Genomic DNA, 18,197 nt, shown 5'->3' on the forward strand with positions numbered 1-18,197 from the left:
TCCTGGGCCCTGAGCTCGACTATATCCTCAAAGAACCTGTGTCTGTGTAGAGGATGACGTGTTATTCACAGTGAGACCGGCACAGCTACGACCTTTTACACTAAATACATCATTTCAAATAAGATGAGGGAAGATGAATCTCTATGTTCAGATGACATGATTATTTAAATTTGTAATAATCCTCTCAGAAAATTGGATTTTGTTATTAGCCTACGTAAAATAATCATAATGTGAACAAATTATGAAAATAGACATTTTAATTACATTTAGTTACATTTTGTAAAATGAATCATTTGCCATCTTTTCATGATGTTTTTCTATTTAGCTGCCATCAGTATTTCTACTGTAAATAATTTTTAAGGTACTTGTATTTATGCTACTTCATATATTTCTTCTCCAGGGAGTGTAACTACTGCAGTAATCTGACAATATTAGTTACTAGGTACTTTTCAGGTTTCATGTTATATGATCTGTTAAATTTAAATTTCCTACATAAGCTTTCTAGTATTATATATATTCACCATCAGATTGACATCTGCATGCGCAATAATGCACCTTTTATGCATGTTTCACTTTAAATAACCGATTAATGAGACGACAGAGTCCATAAACAGCAGATTGCACACTGAAGAAAAGGAAAAACAACTTTAACTTGATGTATTTGACGTTTCTAGATGAAACTTGATGCATGAACTAAATCATACCTGTTTATGAAAACAGCAGCGAGTCCAACAATGATTGTCCCGAACAAAATGGGTTTGGTCAGACGCTTTGAAGCAGACAGGTTGTGTTGCTTCATTATAACTAAATAAAATTAACTGAAATAAAATAAAACAGGAAACGAGTGAAAACGTGTTTTTTATCTGACCTCTGAAGTCGTGGACGGACTGCTAACAGTGGAACACACCTTCACCGAGCAGGATTTCCGATTATTTATTTATTTAGATTAACATATCTACAAAAACAGTATCGTAGATACTTTTCAACACCCACGTAGAGGATTTATGATGATTATATATTAACATATGTCAACATGTGTTTAAACTGAGTTTAAATTATCTCACAGTTCATTGTAAAACGGAGAACATTTAAGCGGAACCGTTTTTCTTCCTACGGATACATATCAAGGACGGACCAAACCGGAAAAACAATTTAAGAACGAGCTCAGTCTCGATATTTTAAAAATAATTTGTTTGTTTGTTTAATTGTCTGTTTGTAATTTAAGGTGAAATTGAAAACTGTGGTTTCTGTGTTGAAGAACGCCTCTGGGAGTTTTAATATTTACGTTACAAACTCTGGACACCGACCATGAAAGTGAGTAACATTAACGGACGTTTGCTGCAATTTGCTTAATTAGTAATTTATAATTAATTCAGTCCCAGAAAATCAAATTGAGTCCTGTGAGCGTTTCTGAGAATTTACAAACAACTTGTTATGTTAAAAAAGCCCATTTGTTAAAAACACAAGAGCAGCTAACAGGCGGCAGAAATACACAAACTAGCTGCCAAGTATTGTAAATACACCAAGTGTTCACTAAGTACATGCTCTAAAATGTCCTTGAACTACTTAAGTACAAGTTTTCAACTAAAAAAAGTTTTTCTCAGAGCATATATGCTGTTGATAACATGAATGTTTGAGTCTAGTCCAGATTTGTTCTACATGTGCTTCATATTCTGTGTATACTGAGTTTTCTCTATTGATGTTATTGTGTATTTGTGTTAATTTGGATCTTTCCAGGTTGTCGTTCCTTTTTTTCTGTCTGTGTTGAGAACAACTGTAATGAGGCAAAACAATCTCCCTCTAGGATTAATAAAGTTACTTAAATTCATAAATAACGCTTTTGCTGAAATCTCCTATACTGAAGCTTTGTTGTCGCTGTGTTTCTGCAGGACTGCTGCAGTGAGGTGGAGAACCGCAGGCAGCAGAAGGGATCCCACCATCCAAGCTCTACGTTATAGGTAATCATATGGGAGATTTATCTGTACATGGATATTATTACTTTCTGTGAGAGTTGAGCAAATACCTTACACCATGTAAAAGATATTGTCTGGTCAAAACCTGTCAGTAGAAAAGAGAGAACATCCTGGTTTGTGATTATTGAACTTTGATTTTCAAAACCATGGGTATTAATTCAATGTTAAGACGGCACCCACTCTGCTGGTTTCAGACTTTCCACCAGACTTTTTATTCAGCTGCAGGGATTTTGCTCCTATGAGCATTACTGAGGTCCAACATTGATCTTGGGTCTGGCTTATCCAGTTCATCCCTAATCTGTTGGATGGTTGAGATCTGGGCTGTCTGCAGGCAAGTTCTCAGGAATGCCTTTTGTTGATGAAGCTGCTTTGTGCATGAAGATGCTGTGAAACTAGCAGTATTTCCGTGTGTAAACTTTTATTACATGCTGCAGTATTAGGTTTCCTTGATTGTTGACATAGTTCTGGCCATATAGTGTATTTTGTTAAGATGTAAGGACATTTATAAATTATATTAAACCTGTGTTTGATTGAAAATGGTACAAAGGGAAACTTTTAAACTTTTAAAATATTTGCTCATTTTGAATTTCATGCCTTTGACACTTTTTGAAACACTGCTGTGTTTGAGAAGTGAAGAGATGAGTTGTTTTAGTCTTTTCTTGCTTGATGTGCTGTAGGATTTCAGCTGCAGGTCTGGATTGCAGGTTGTCCAGTTTAGCTGAAATAAGTCTTTCCTGAAAAAGACGTTGTCTGGTTGGCAGCATGTTACTCCAAAACCATTGTATCATTCAGCATTAATGGGGCCTTCACAGATGTGCAAATTATCCATGCTGTGTGTACTAATGCACACTGACGTGACCATCATTGATAGGTTTTGAACTGCACTCATAAAAAGTCAGTTCCTTTAGGAGCCAGGTTTGATACTGGAGTAACCTGGTTGATGCTTTTGCCCAACTGTGATGTTGTTGTTTCAGACATCACAGCTTAACAAAAAGCATTTGTTGTGTTTCACTGTTTGGCATCAATATGGTCAAAATCCTTTTGTGCTTGAAGGAGCTCAGGCCCAGAGAGTGCAGCGGTGTTTCTGGATATTGTTTGTGGATCTGTTTTTCTCTGCATTTGTGGAGAAACCAGCTTCACTGACGGTGGTTTTCTAAGTTGTTCCTGAGCCTTTGTGATCATCTCCACTTCAGACCGATGTTGGTTTTTAATGCAGTGCTGCCTGAAAGATCATTCATTCAGTACTGTGTTTTTTTTAGACTGGTCCCTCGCTACAGAGATTTCTCCAGATTCTCTGAATCTTTTAATTACATTTTGCTATCATCAAATTCAACATGAGCAAACAACTTTTAAACAATCACCTTTCTCAGTTTCAAGATTTGATGTGTTGCCTTTGAACTAATCTGGAAACCGGTTATAGTGACACAGTGAGTTTATATTTTACTTGTTCTACCTGATATTTAACTTCAGTTAAATATGGATTTAACCTGCGACTAACCTGTGGCATTTCCATCAAAGTTCATGTGTGAGCAGATGCTAGAATTTAGGTGTGGTGCTCTTTCTTACCACATGAGTGAGACTTGATAGTTTTTCAGTATGAGTGCCTGACAGATTAATACAGCTGATGACGAGTGGCACAGAAACTAATTTAGTTGGCTTCCAAACAGAAAAAAAGACATAAAAGTTCAGAGAGGAGGGAGTAATTCCTGGCTGTAAAACAGGCTCTCACTGCTCTAATAGCTCCTAAGAGCCAGGGTGGATGCTGGAGCTTGTTAAAGTAACTATTTGATTCTTGCACTTCACTTCAAGAACATCATGTTCTAAAGCAGTAAGTCCAAGGACAAGTTCAGTGTGTGATACTTTGCCACAAAGTTCTCATTTTCCATTAAGAGAGAAACACCCATGTCTGGTTTTAATAACGTGGTACAAAGTTTATTTAAAAAACAAAACAGTGTTTTCAGCAACAGGTTCTGCACTGACCTTCAATATGACCGCCGCTGGTTTTATGGGATGTTATGACTGTATTTACATTTTTATTAGACTGTGGGACGTTAAAGGATAAAAGTGGTGTCAGCAAATCCCATGAAAAAGACCAAAATCAACATTACATTAGTCCAGTCTGCCACAAACCGGGTGTAGTGAAGTGTAAAACCTAAAAACATGGTTTCATTTTTTTTAAACTGGAGTTACTGGAGTGTGTTTGAGACTCAGCCAGCTGTTAAAGTTGTAGTTTACATACAGACTCATGTTCTGTTACGTTTATGACAGATGTAATAAAAATTCCCTAAAGCTGTTCCACCAAACTCCTATTGGTATTTTATTTTTTTATTTTAAGTAGAGTTCATCAAGAGTAATATCAGCTTCACTTCATGTGTAAAGACACTAAAAATGCCAGTTATCCAGTTGGCTCGTTAAGGGACCATTTCATACAAATGTACTGAAACAACTTAATAAAATAAACATGTTAAACATTATACAACCTCTCTTTACCCACAGCTGCAGTTTAATGTTAATGTGTGTACATGGTAACAAAGATTAACCAGTGCAGAACCTGTTGCTGTTAATGTTCTTTAAGATCGTTTAAAGTGTTCTAGTGGCTGAGTCTCTAATTCTGATTGGTGTTTGTGGTGAATATAAAACAACACTGATCTAATTCTGTTTATAAATGGAGTCTCTCATTTTCCCTTCTTAAGTCTGAGCTGCTTCTCAGCCTCCTCTCGTAGTTTGTGCTTCTGGATCTGGAGACGAGAAAGAAAAATGTGTTCTTAAAAGCTTGTTATGTTTTTTCTTCTCCTTTTGTGACTTAACGTCAGCTTTTAGTCATGGTTGTCGTGTTATGGTTGGGCGATGAGCCGTTGTTGTAGCTCGTTTGTTGTTTATCAATGTGTAGAAACTGGATAATTCATGGTGAACGACATGAGCTCAGCCAGAAGGTGGGATTTGAGAAATTACCTTTCCGGTAGCAGTGAGCGGGTAGCTGGTTACAAACAGGATGTAGCGAGGAACCTTGAAGTGAGCGATCTGAAAGGAGAAGATGAAGATGTTGTTCCATGTAATTACATTTTTATTTCACCATCAATCTATATATTAAATAATAACCCATAAAAACAAAGTGAAAGTTTGCTGTGAAACTCCAAAGCGTGGTCAGATTTTTGTTTTTATATTTTAGGATGTGTGTACAACATGTCTTCAGTCCACCTGTAGCAGCTGAACTGATTTAGTTAAACTGATTTCTAAAACTTTGTGTGTTTCACAGGACGGTGACCTCATTGACTGGGACATAGAAAAAGTCTGGACCGACCAGAAGTCTTCCAGGAGTTTCCCGTTAGCTAAATAAAGAAACTGGACATAACCAAGAACCGAGTCATCACAAATGGAGCTTCAGAGGTGTTCTGCAGGGACCAGGGATGTTCTTCATCCGGCTAATACCTCAATAATAATAATAATTCCTAAAGCGACACATGCTGGAGCTTCAGCACGACAGCGACCTGAAGTAAACAGTCAACACAACGATGGAGTGACTTAAAGACTCACTTAAACCCCAGAGACCTGACGATAAGAGTTCAGACGCTCCCAACCTGACTGAGCATGAGGAACCTCACCTGTCCCTTGCAGTAAGCTTTGATTTCCTCTGCTGTGCTCTCCTGTCCGTCTACCAGTTTGATACAGGCACACACCTCCTCACCCATACGACGATCCTCGACTCCAACCACCTGATCAACAAAACAACAGTGTTGGACCAACTGCACATCATCATTTAACACCTGTATCTAAGTTGCTGGTTGAACTCACCTGTGCCTCCTTCACTTTGGGGTGTGTGTGCAGGAACTGTTCGATCTCAGCCGGGTAAATGTTCTCTCCTCCTCTGATGATCATGTCTTTGATCCTGCCTTCGATTCGACAGTAGCCGTACCCGTCCAGGCTCCCGAGGTCTCTGGAGAATGAACATATGAAGAAGGAGAAAACGGGACAGAGAATAATCAAACTAAACCCTAATGATTTTTATCCATTTAAAATTAAATCTACAGATACAGATACACTCAGATTACATTTTTACTGTTAGTACTGTGTGCTGCTTTGACGAAGACGAACGTTAACCGAGCTCCTCCACTCACCCTGTTTTGTACCAGCCTTCTCTAGTGATGCACTCTTGTGTTTTGGCTTCATCACCCCAGTACTCCAACATCACACAGAATCCTCTGATCATTAGCTCCCCTGTCATCCCCAGTGGTACGATTTCCCCAGTTGTAGGGTTTACTATTTTAGCCTGTGGAGATATTAATGTTATACAGCATTTTTATTATTAATATTTATTATTACTATTATTATTTAAGGGTATTAGGGTCATTAGATGGAGAGTTATTATGGAATAATGCATAATGTCTGTAGAATAGTTCCTTTGTGATGAATAGCATGTTGTTCTACCTCTAGGTGATCCATGATGCAGCCAACCGTCTCCGACTTCCTCTCCAAGTTGTCTGTTGGGGAGTTGCAGAATGTCACAGGGCTGTTCTCTGTGGTGCCGTACGCAATCTGTCAGTCACACAAGCAACACGTAGGAGGGAAGTGGAACAGGTTATTATAAAACGTCTCTACTGCATTTTCAAGGTTAATGTGTAAAATTGTACTTACAGTCATTCCCTTAACACCCATTGTATAAACAACCTGCTTCATAAGCTCTGGAGGACACGGTGAACCGGCCACAATGCCTGCAGTGAAACAACAAACAGAAAAGTGAAAAGCTTGTAACTGATGAGATTAACATTTAAAAGATGCATTAAATGGTCACAAAGCAGAACACCGGTCTTCTAATTACCTGCTTCCAATGACGACAAGTCGTATTTAGCCAAGTCAGGCTGGTTAACCATGTCAACAAACATGGTGGGGGTGCCGTATACAAAGGTACATCTGGGGAAGAAGATGAAGACAAACAGAAATAATCTTCACTGACAACTTGTAAAACTGTGTCCATCATCTGCAGACATCTGTTTTTTACAGGTATTTGTTTATCTCACCTTGTAGTCTTGGCTTTTATATGTGACGTGAAGGTGATCGTGTTGTAATTTGATGCTTTATAAATAATTGTGATTTAAAAATTGTGATTTAAAAGTGATTTTACCTTTCACTCTCCAGAGCTGCTATGTTGGCCTTTCCATCGTAGCCCGCAGAGGGAAAGACCAGGGAGACACCGTACACGGCCATACAGAGAACCCCACCCACGGAACCAAAGCAGTGGTACAGAGGCACAGGCAGACAGATACGAGTGTGAGGCTGTGGAGACGAGATAAGGGTCCAAAATGCAGTCAGGAACCAGGAGAGCAGTGCAGCTGATTTGATCACTGTGCAGTTTGAAGCTAGTCTGTATTCTGTATTTTCCTATTGTCGACAAATAGCCAGTAATCAGCCTGAGACAAGTTGAGAGAGTTGAACGAACAAACCTCTCTGGGAAACAACAGAAAACAGTTTTATCTGTTTCCTGGGATTTGTTGACATTAAGATACTGAACACATGAACAACTCCCACAGTAACTTGTCAAACGAAGAGTTAATGACCTCTGTAAAGTAAATAAAACTCGACACTCACCCTCCAGTTGTATCCAACTCTTTTCCCAATAAAATAAGCATTGTTGACAATGTTGTGATGAGACAAGGTGGCACCCTTTGGAGTCCCAGTGGTGCCCTGGAAACACATCAGAAAGAAGCTGTTTACAAGGTTATAAACATGATTTTAAATGTGAATTCATAAACATCGAACCAGCTGTGAGTGATGTTAATAGACACTGAGGCCGTAGTGATCAGCTTCAGTTTCAGAGTATATGTGCATAAAGTTTCCACTGCAGTACGACTGGGCTCTGGTTAAACACGGAGTCCATGGTGGCAAAGTTAACGATTAATAGGCAGCTGATGCGGCCCAGGCTTTTCTATGTGTGACGGTCGGTTTAGGTTTAGCTGGTTTCAGCAGGTCTGTGTGGGATACTAGGGTTACGCTGACCCTGACGTAATGTAAACGTAGCGACAGTTACCGAAGTAAACTGGATGTTTATCGGGTCGTCAAACGAGAGTTTCTTCTGCAGATCTTGCAGCTGCTGTATGTGCTGGCTGCCGCCTGCCTGCATCACATCCTCAAAATGGAGCATTCCTGGTTGTCGACTGTCCAGAACAATCACAGTGCGCAGATCTGGAAGTCTGAGGGACAAACCCAGCAAATAAAAACATGGAGGTTCTGTTTAGTGATAGTGTGAAGAGTCAAAAAGCAACATTTACGAGGCCTTGAGTGTGTTTTTTTAACCTAAAGATACAGAGGAGTCATACTGACAGGTGAATATCGGGGGGTGTACCTGGCGCTCTTGAGGTCTCCTGGACTGGATGACTCCATCTCTGGACATATCTGTTTCAGCATGTCACAGTACTTCTGGGTCTTAAACTGCGTGGGGCACACTACAGCTTTACAACCAACCTATGAAGAGAGGAGCGGAGGATTCACCTTCATGACAAAGACACAGTCTCTGGAGCCACAAACCTGAAACCTGTGATAACTCACCTTTCGTAATGCAAACTCCACCTCCTGCAGCTGGTACGCTGGGTTCACAGACACCTGTTGGATGGAAAAATGGAAAACGACGGTCAATCAGACTGGTCCCCAGTAGAATTCTAGGGAAATGTCTTTCTTCACTTGTCGGGTTTCAGGTTCTCTAGATGTGACTTTACCAATATGATGCCAGCTTTGGCCGTTGCAAACTGAAACAGGACCCATTCGTAAGTGTTGGGTCCCCACATGCCGAGCCGGTCTCCTTTCTTCAGTCCAAGTGCCAGAAGTCCAGCTGCAGCCTGGTCCACCTACAGAGACAGAGACAGGCTGGACATGTTTGGACTGAACCTTTTACTCCAGTACAATTTTAGTTAAAAGTTAAAGAAATGTTAATCAACTCACATTTAAATTGAATCTGAACTAAACCGTTTAGTTTTTTAGTTGAAGCCAAATAAATTTACATGACAGTATCTGTTAGATATAGATATAGATATAGTTGTTGGAAAATTAGTTTTATTTATATTATATTAATTAAAGTACTAATATGACTTTAGTCCTTTTCAGACATGTATGTACGATTACCAACTTCATCGATTTGATTCCTTCCTCACATCTTCATCAAATTGTGTTTGTAAATAGGAGATAAAACTCGTTTATCAGAGGTTGGAACAGGACTCATATTCAGTGTCTCTCATGCTCCCTGCATGTACTCTTTACGTCAGTGTTAAGGGCTGCAGGCTGCAGCGTGTTGAAAGTGATAAGGAAATATTACCCACACTTTTGAGTAGCAGTGTTCACAGTCTGTCCCAACGCTTCTAGTTAAGAACACAGTTTAACATCAAATATAAAAATAAGTTACAGGAAACAGAAGTTTCTTGAAAACAAATATTTGTTGTAATACTCAACAATTTCAGGCCCTTATCTCAACACAGTTAAGATGTTCTGCAACATAAAATGAAATAATCCTGTCATTGAACCATGAATCCGTAATAAAGTCAGGTCAGGTTCAAATCTAGTTCCAGATGATCGTTCTGGTTTGAGTGAAGACGCCTTTAAAAGCGAATGACTCATTGATGGACTCTTGAACTGTATAAACTCTGAGGAAGACACTTACATCCTGCTGGAACTGTGCAAATGTCTTGCGGACTCCATCTTGTAGAAAGACCAAGGCTTCTCTGTCAGGCCAGCGCTCCACAGACTTCAGCAGGCACTGTCCCACTGTGCTATGCAGCAATGAGGTGGTGGAGGTGCCGTGGGCATAACTGGTAGTGAGAGTCGGGATGATGGGTGGACAGTCCACATGGATGGCACTGCAGGGAAACAGGAGTTAGAAGATTTCTTTAGTGTGTGCTCTTTCCAAACAGTTCAGACCTCGTTTCGTTTTGCTAATACAGCTGTGGAGTGTCCATGTGCTCTTTGGCAAACGTCAGACATGCAGCACTGTCGTTTTTAGTACGCAGCAGCTGCAAAGTGTCTGCGTTTCTAGATTGTTTGTTTAACTCTAGACTTATGAGTTTCTAACGTCTTTGACATCACTGTGTGACCTTTTCCAGCTTTATGTAAATCAACAATTCTTCATCATAGATCTTCTAAAAGCTTCTTTTGGTGAGTTTGAGTGGTTTGTGTCAGTCGCTAGTCCAAATAATTTCCTTAACCTTTGCTAAAACATGACTCAAATTAGCTTTATTGAGGTCATTATTCCATGGGTTCACATACTTTTCCCACTTTTTCCCAGAATTTATTTCGTGATATTATTTTATGTATCATATGTGTTAATACTGTTGACTTAGAGAAAGCGTTCACATACTTTTTCTTGTTGCTGTATGTAGAAATTAGTTTAACAAATGTAAAATCTGTGATGATTAAAGTTTTGACTATGTGACACAGGAGGTTTTAATGTGAAAGAACTTCAGTACTGTGACATTATAATTTGTTCTGTACAAATACTACATAATATTATCATGAATACTCGTCACAAAAGGAATATACTGCACCTCAGAGTGATGGAGTACCTCACAACTAAAGGTCTACCTTTAGAAAACACTGTCACTTCAGTCACATAATAACTATCCTAACTTTTGATTTCACCAAAATTTTTCAAACTTCAAGTTAAGTAAAAGTGTTTCCAGTTTTTTAAGTGTGACATTCACATCATCAGTATTAAATCAGATCAGTATTAACTGATAACTTGTTTAGCTCATTGACAGAAAACTAAGTTTTTTTTATTTTACATAGAAATAGAACAAAATAATTGATTAATCATAATTTCATAGTTAGATTTTGTACATTATCTAGGACACTTTATGTCCTCGGGCGTCGGGGTTCTGACCAACAACAAAAAAATGTTTTTATTGTATTTTCTCTTAGGAAGTAAATCATTTCTATCTTTCTCTGACTATAAGAAACTGATTCATCCATCATACTGGCTACAGAACAGTTTCAGCTGGTACAACGGTTAACGTGAGCTAAACATTTGTTGAACTGATAAGTTGTAAGTTAAGCAATAAAAAATGAATGGAGACTGGATTAGCACCAAATTTCTTTCTTTCACATATAATAAAACTATGAACGTGGGTTGGAAACATTTTTATCTTTATGATAAAAATACTATAAAATGATCAATGCACAACCAGAAACATTATGATCTACCAGTCTGTTAGAGAGCGGGAATTGATGCTTCTGAGTTACAAAAGCTGAATGAAGTCTTAAAATACTCACTGAGTTGAATTAGGAGACAGATTATTTTGGAGTTTGACCTTTTGTATCAGTATCAGTTTGTATGAAAAGGCGACATTCACATTGAATCAGATCTGATCTTTTTCTGTAGATGTTTAACACTTTAAGACAAAAAAAAAGAAAAAACTGGAATCTTCTCTTCATCCTAAAAGTCAGGATGTTAAATTAACTGTTGTCTACTTCACTAACGTTGTTCATTAGGTGAATGAAGACAGAGACGTTATTGAAACGGATCCAGACACAAACGTTTAACTGCACCAGGATCAAACTGTAAAGTGTGGTTTTATATGACGGGTGAGGTTCACTAGGATCATGATTGGACACATTTCTGTATAATAAACCAGTTCAAGATGAATCATCTACATCGTCATGTTTTACAGAGATAAAAGACTCCACATGATTTCTGTGACATATTTGCATCAAGCAACAGTCGACTGATGATTTTATTTAAATTTATTCTGTCTTTACATTGATTTACATTTAAATATAAAACATCTTCTGTTTGTAGTTTAGTGACGGCTTTCTGAAAATAATCCATGAGGTCTAGTTAAACATAAACTCTCTGTCTGGCAGTTTCTGTGTTTTCCTGTTTTTTACTGCAAACATACAAAAGTACAAAATTACTATGAACCTTAATGGGAAACTTTACTCTTTTCATAGATACTGATAAAGAAACAAGTGGAGTTGATCATCTTTAATGTGTTAGAACACATGTTCTTCTGTAAGTGTGGTTTTAATTTGAAACATTCTTCTTATTCTGATTTAAATAAATCCAATCTGAGCTCGTTTTCCACTGAAGGTCAGTCTCATTTCTCTTCATTACTCACCGACTTGCAGCAGCTGATCCTGGATGTCGTGTCCATGGTCTCTGCAGAACTTTTAAAGCTCTTGAAAACACGCAGTTGTTGTTCCGAACAGAGTGAATCGCTGTTCTGAGGATCATCGTGTGCAGCAGCTGCAGCTCCCAGCTGACTGTGTCTGCTCTGTTTAAACTGGATCCAATGAGAAACTGAAAACTAATGAAAGGTCACTTTAAGTTGAGTTAAATCACTTGCTGCCCGTTATGATAAACACCTGATTGTTCCGCTGCTTCTCATCTACAGAGACTTCCGTTCACAAACAACATGAAAAGTAAACAGTTGACTTGTAAGCGGAACCTTTATTTTAGTACCGCGGACACATTTCAGGGACGGACCACACTGGGAATGTTTTGAGGTTAAAACCAGTGTCGACATGTTTTAACTAAATTCATTGTTAATTTAACTATCAGTTTGTAATTCAGTGTTTTTAGTCAAGTGAACTTTGGAGTTAATATGTGGAAGAAAAGCTCGGACCGGTTTGAATATTTACAAACTCTCGTCACTGAATTTCAGGACACTGACATCGAAGGTGGGCAGCTAGTTAGCATTAGCTAGTTAGCATTAGGTAGTTAATTTATTAGTTATTTTTCACACAGGTATTCACAGAAAACTCTTAAGAGTCTTTCGTGTATTTCTGGAAAATAATAAATATTAATAATTTAATAAAGGCACAACCAAAAATCATCTATCGCTGATAGCTGACAAGTAAAAGTACTCCTAAAATGTACCAGTGTAGTAAAAAGTACCACTTTACTACTCAAGCTAAAGTACTGACTATCATACTGAGCTGCTGAAAAGTGTTGAAACCTTCAAAGACTGTTTAAACATGGCTGAAATATTTCTGTTTATTTCTAGATTGACATAGTTTGAGACTAAAACAGCACCTGCTAAAAATAAAATGGAGCTGAAAGGTGGTTAATCCATAAACTTACATCATCACTAAATATTTAGTTTTAAATTTCATATTTAGACTCAGACACTTCAGTCCCACTCATGTCATCATGTTGTAAAATAAACTTGGCAGCGGCCTCAGGTGGATAAAAATGATGTCAAACATATCTGATATTTCTGTTTTGCTCTCTCGTTACTTTACCACTGTGTCTTTTATAAGCTAATATCATTAACTCTCCACAGTTGTTATTTTTAAACCTGCTTTTTTCATTTCATCAGAGGCAAAGGAGCAAGTGTTGGCTAATTTGGCCAATTTTGCATACGACCCAAAGAACATGGAGTATCTGAAGCAGCTGCAAGTAACCGACCTGTTCTTGGACATGTTGACTGAAGAGAACGAGAACTTTGTGGAGTTTGGAATGGGTGAGTTCAACACCAACAAATTCAGTTTTTCTGTTCTCCCAGTCTAAAACTGTCACTATGTCGTTGTTAATCACTTGTCCTATTCACAGGGGGGCTGTGTAACCTCAGTATGGACCCTGAATGTAGAGACATCATCCTGCAGAACAGTGGGATCAGCTTAGTCACCAACTGTCTGTCCAGCCAGAGGGAAGAGACTGTCCTGTCAGCCATCACCACACTCATGAGCCTCCTGACGCCTCTGTCGCGCTCTGAGATCACTCATCCGTCCATCCTGCACTGCATGTTGCGCTTCTCCCTTTCAGAGAGCCCCCGTCTGCGCAACCTGGCTGCTGTGTTTCTGCAGGACTGCTGCACCGAGGAGCAGGTGGCCCAGGCGGAGCAGCAGATGCAGGGACAGCAGACAGCAGTCGGGATCCCACTACCCCAGGACTGAATTACAGCTGAGATATTTTAGTAGTAATAGTTGAGACAGTGAATCATGGGACAAGAGAAGTAGGTACTCGAACCGGGGACACTGCAGTGCATTGATACGATTACTCTCTGTGAGAGTGAACTACAGAAAATATTACAGGCACATGTTTTTTTGGAACTCGATTCTTGTCACTGGTTCAGTTCATCCCAAAGCTGTAGGATGGGATTAAACTCAGAGTTGTTAGAGTCAACACGTTCACAGAGCGTCATATTGTGAGTGCTTCAGTGACATCTGCAGCCTCAGTTATGATTTTTAAATGTAGTTTGAACCTGTGGACCCTGGCTGCTGTTTAAGTGTGGTGCTCTTTCTTACCACACGAGGGAGACTGGATGGTTCTTGTTGACGTGAAGGGCTCGTCTGGTGCCTGCAGCTGTTGACAGTAGGAGTACTAGAGAGACTGATGCAGCTGATTACTACTGGCACAAAAACATGTAGTTCACTTGACTTCTGAACAGTTAAATGTATAACTTGTAAAACAGCTCAGTCTCTGTACTATTAATGTCGCTACCTTTAATTTCCTTTGGCTTTAACATCCAGGGCGGATACTGGAGCCCATTAGAGCTAACTGGTTGACCCGTGCACTTTGCACTTTCTTCACGAATACCATGTCGTGAAACTTTAAATCCAAAGCCAAAATATGTAAAATAAAATGCAAAATAAACCTTGAGGTTTCCCATTAAGCGCCAGGATCACCATTTGTTTTCTTCTGGGCTCTGAACAGCGATTTCTGGGGCCAAATCCTTTAGGTCTAGACAGACGACGACATCCGATCCTGCAGCCCAGCATCAGCTGTGCTGCACATGTAGCTCGGTCAGACCTGGAAAGAAAATTCTTTACAGCTTTTAGTGCATGTGTGTGATACCTGCTCATTTTGTAACTCTGTGTGTGTGTGTGTGTGTGTGTGTGTGTGTGTGTGTGTGTGTGTGTGTGTGTGTGTTCATGTTAATGGAATTCCAAGGGCTTAGGATTCATGTACCTGCCATAGTGATCAATAAAAATACCTTCATTCTTCCCGTAAAGAGAGAAACACCCACGCCTGGATTTAATAATGTGGTACTAAGTTTATTTCAAGTTGGTGCAAAAGAATTTTTATAACTTCCTGCAGAATAAAAAAAAAAAGAAACTGTAGAACTGGCTCAGTAAAACCTTCAATATATTGTACTTGTGAGGGGCCTCAAGAGACATCAACTCAATTAAGGAGGATTTTATCTGTTTACATTTCTAGTATACCTACAGTATATAATCAAACAACGTGATATTAAAAAGAATAAAACTAAAGTCAACAGATCACATGAAAAGACCGAAATCAGCATCACAGCCAGTCTGAAAATTAAGAGATTCAGACGAACGTCACCTGCAGAAAACATTCACTTGATGAAAGCCAGGATTTTGTTTTTTCCAGTCTCCAGTGACCATTATGATCACACTAAGATACTTCAGTACTGGATTCTGCCTCCAGCTGTGGCTGCTACAGGCCAGTATCTCAAAATAAACTACACTGTGTGTGATGCCACTAAAGGTCACCCTGTGCTCTGTGTACACAGCAACTGGACGTTGGTTGGGGTCAGTTTGTGAGATTTGTTGACACTAAGAAAAATACAGTCTGATTACAACTAATGATCCTTTTAACATGTGGCTACAGGAAGATGCTCACAACCATGTGACACACGTCTACAAAAGTTTCGGGCTGTATTAATTCTGGACAAGGTGTTCTGACAGCTGAGTATGAGTAGTCATTCTCAGTGAATGATTGACTGTAACTGAATTTTCTGTACGTGAGGTGGAGTCGATCATTTTCCCTTCTTCAGTCCCAGCTGCTCCTCAGCCTGTTCTCGTAGTTTGTGCTTCTGGATCTGTAGAAGTAAAATGTAGTGAACAGACAATTTGTACATTAACGACAACAACAACTAAAACTGTTGTAAGATGTGTTGTTGATAAGCAACTTTTTCTCTTTTCCATTCCTCTGTCACCTCATCACTGTCTTACAGCTCTCACACATGTCCTGCACCACTCTGACATACTTCTCTGCCGCTCCAGACTCCTCATACAAACCACAGCACTTCTCTCGGCACCCTGTACAAATCCACATCTCCCTCCTCACTATATATTCAAGTCTTCATATTCCCTTTGTTTGGCACTCGCCACCTCTACCTTCACTTTACGCTCCATCTTCCGAGTCTCTGTCCACTTTCCAATTCCCTGATAACACACCCTCCTACCTGTCTCCATGATCACATTAGCTGTAGTTGTTCAGTCATCTGAAAACACCTCCTGACCACCCAGAGCCTGTCTCACATCCTCCCTGAAAACGACCATTGATCCTTTTTCGACTTCCACCACTTCGTCCTCTGCATCTTCTTCGTTCTCCCCACTATAGTCATTTACCCTCCATCATCCAGTGTTGTCTGGCTACACTCTCTCCTACCAATACTTTACAGTCACTGATCTCTATCTTTAAATTACAACGTTGGCACAAGCTCTCGTCCACCTGAGTGTTTCTGTCTCTTATGTCACCCTATGTTCCTGCCTCTTCTCTTCAAGTGAAAGTATTTACTACAGTCATCTCCATCCTTTTTGTAAAGTCCACCACCATCTGATCTTCTGTGTTCCTGTCCTGAAGACTAAACCTGTCCATCACAATCTCACCACCTCTGCTCCCTTCACCTACATGTCAAATTAAATCAACCAATCACCTTTTCTCCTAACTCACATTCTCACTATGGGACATAACCACTAATAACACCGAACACCACTCCTTCAATTTCCAGCTTCAGAGTTATCATCCTATCTGAGACTCTTTATACCTCCACAACATTCCTGACAAACTCCTACTGCATTTCTCTTCCACACCATGGTAAAACAACTTGAACCCTGAACCTAAGCTTCCAGCCTTGCTACCTTTCCACTCAGGCTGCGACTGATCCTTGTGCTGATGTGTGCATGCTTGGTTTGACAGATGTTGGATGCCCTTCCTGACAAAACCCTTGGCACTGGGACATACCTCATTTGTCTTTTATGGAAATTGTGGACAAGGCCTGCTGCAACATGAGCTCAGCTGAGGAGCTATTATTTGAGAAATTACCTTTCCAGTAACAGTGAGTGGGTAGCTGGTTACAAAAAGCACATAGCGTGGAACCTTGAAGTGAGCGATCTGAAAGGAGAAGATGAAAACAGAGCAAACTGTCTGACTACAGAATGAAAATATGTGCAGCTCATTGTGAAATAATAAAAGGGAACCTCACCTGTCCCTTGCAGTAAGCTTTGATTTCCTCTGCTGTGCTCTCCTGTCCGTCTACCAGTTTGATACAGGCACACACCTCCTCACCCATACGACGATCCTCGACTCCAACCACCTGATCAACAAAACAACAGTGTTGGACCAACTGCACATCATCATTTAACACCTGTATCTAAGTTGCTGGTTGAACTCACCTGTGCCTCCTTCACTTTGGGGTGTGTGTGCAGGAACTGTTCGATCTCAGCCGGGTAAATGTTCTCTCCTCCTCTGATGATCATGTCTTTGATCCTGCCTTCGATTCGACAGTAGCCGTACCCGTCCAGGCTGCCGAGGTCTCTGGAGAATGAACATGTGGGGAAAACCAAGAAACAGTGAAAGCATCAGTAGGTGTTGTACAACCAAAACAACAACAACAATAATAATAGTAATAATAACAGCAAAATATTTTTGAAAACTTAAAAGGTCAAACATTTCTGATTATTATTAACATTTAGTATTTTTCCTACTCCAAACAAGAGTATGTATGTGGTGAAGAATGCTCTGAGCTGTACAACTACAGAGCCGCTACACAGGACCTTTGGGTCCATTCAAGAAGTGATTGAATCCTTGTTAAGTTTGGTCTCTCTTCTTTAAAAATGTTTTTATTCACGTTGGGTTCAGGTTGGCTTTCCACAAATCTGTTGTTGAGGCCACCGTGTTACTGGGAACACTCAACACAGCCTTATCCCAGGAGGCCTACATTGTTTCTCGGACTTCATGACTGGATTCTGTACTGACATCTGGTGTAAACTGTTGACTTAATATACACAGGTGTGTATTTTTCTAAACTGCATCTTTTCACATTCACAGTACAGGAAATAAAATAACTGAGCACCTCCCCTCACCCGGTTTTGTACCAGCCTTCTTTAGTGATGCACTCCCGTGTTTTGGCTTCATCGCCCCAGTACTCCAACATCACACAGAATCCTCGGACCATGATCTCCCCCGTCACTCCCAGAGGCACAATTTCTCCAGTTGTGGTATTCACTATTTTAACCTGTGGAGAAGTCGATTCACTTATTTATTCTGGAATTTTT

At 39.7% G+C, this 18,197-nt stretch overlaps 2 protein-coding genes and 1 long non-coding RNA gene across 6 annotated transcripts in view; 2 read left to right on the forward strand and 1 right to left on the reverse strand.

Annotated features, from left to right (window-relative positions):
* Positions 1–4,159: 4,159 nt before the first annotated feature.
* acsf2 (acyl-CoA synthetase family member 2) overlaps positions 4,160–18,197 on the reverse strand; it is a 29,282-nt gene continuing 15,244 nt past the window's right edge. Inside the window, exons 1-16 of one of the 4 annotated variants that reach the window (XM_026351291.1) lie at positions 12,065–12,364; positions 9,616–9,811; positions 8,681–8,809; positions 8,514–8,567; positions 8,311–8,429; positions 7,996–8,158; positions 7,557–7,652; positions 7,093–7,244; positions 6,790–6,881; positions 6,606–6,682; positions 6,399–6,506; positions 6,089–6,240; positions 5,766–5,907; positions 5,576–5,686; positions 4,926–4,994; positions 4,649–4,711 (exon numbers count right to left, since the gene is read on the reverse strand). In XM_026351291.1, coding sequence (XP_026207076.1) covers positions 4,649–4,711; positions 4,926–4,994; positions 5,576–5,686; positions 5,766–5,907; positions 6,089–6,240; positions 6,399–6,506; positions 6,606–6,682; positions 6,790–6,881; positions 7,093–7,244; positions 7,557–7,652; positions 7,996–8,158; positions 8,311–8,429; positions 8,514–8,567; positions 8,681–8,809; positions 9,616–9,811; positions 12,065–12,180 — 1,839 coding nt within the window. In that variant the 5' untranslated portion in view covers positions 12,181–12,364. Of the gene's footprint in view, positions 4,712–4,925; positions 4,995–5,217; positions 5,687–5,765; positions 5,908–6,088; positions 6,241–6,398; positions 6,507–6,605; positions 6,683–6,789; positions 6,882–7,092; positions 7,245–7,556; positions 7,653–7,995; positions 8,159–8,310; positions 8,430–8,513; positions 8,568–8,680; positions 8,810–9,615; positions 9,812–12,064; positions 12,365–14,924; positions 15,737–16,965; positions 17,035–17,125; positions 17,237–17,315; positions 17,458–18,005; positions 18,158–18,197 lie in introns of those variants that run through there. The other 3 variants (XM_026351290.1, XM_026351289.1, XM_026351292.1) reach the window with 3 other exon arrangements.
* On the forward strand, positions 5,732–7,227 carry LOC113156267. Its single transcript, XR_003298291.1, has 3 exons — positions 5,732–5,819; positions 6,405–6,548; positions 7,107–7,227. It is a non-coding gene; the product is annotated as an uncharacterized LOC113156267 (long non-coding RNA).
* Positions 12,418–14,902, forward strand: armc7 (armadillo repeat containing 7). Its single transcript, XM_026351295.1, has 3 exons — positions 12,418–12,626; positions 13,268–13,411; positions 13,501–14,902. Exons 1-3 carry the CDS (start codon positions 12,551–12,553, stop codon positions 13,842–13,844), a joined length of 564 nt encoding a protein of 187 aa, XP_026207080.1. The 5' UTR covers positions 12,418–12,550; the 3' UTR covers positions 13,845–14,902.

This window comes from Anabas testudineus, chromosome 19 (assembly GCF_900324465.2).
Source record: "Anabas testudineus chromosome 19, fAnaTes1.2, whole genome shotgun sequence".
Classification (NCBI taxonomy): domain Eukaryota; kingdom Metazoa; phylum Chordata; class Actinopteri; order Anabantiformes; family Anabantidae; genus Anabas; species Anabas testudineus.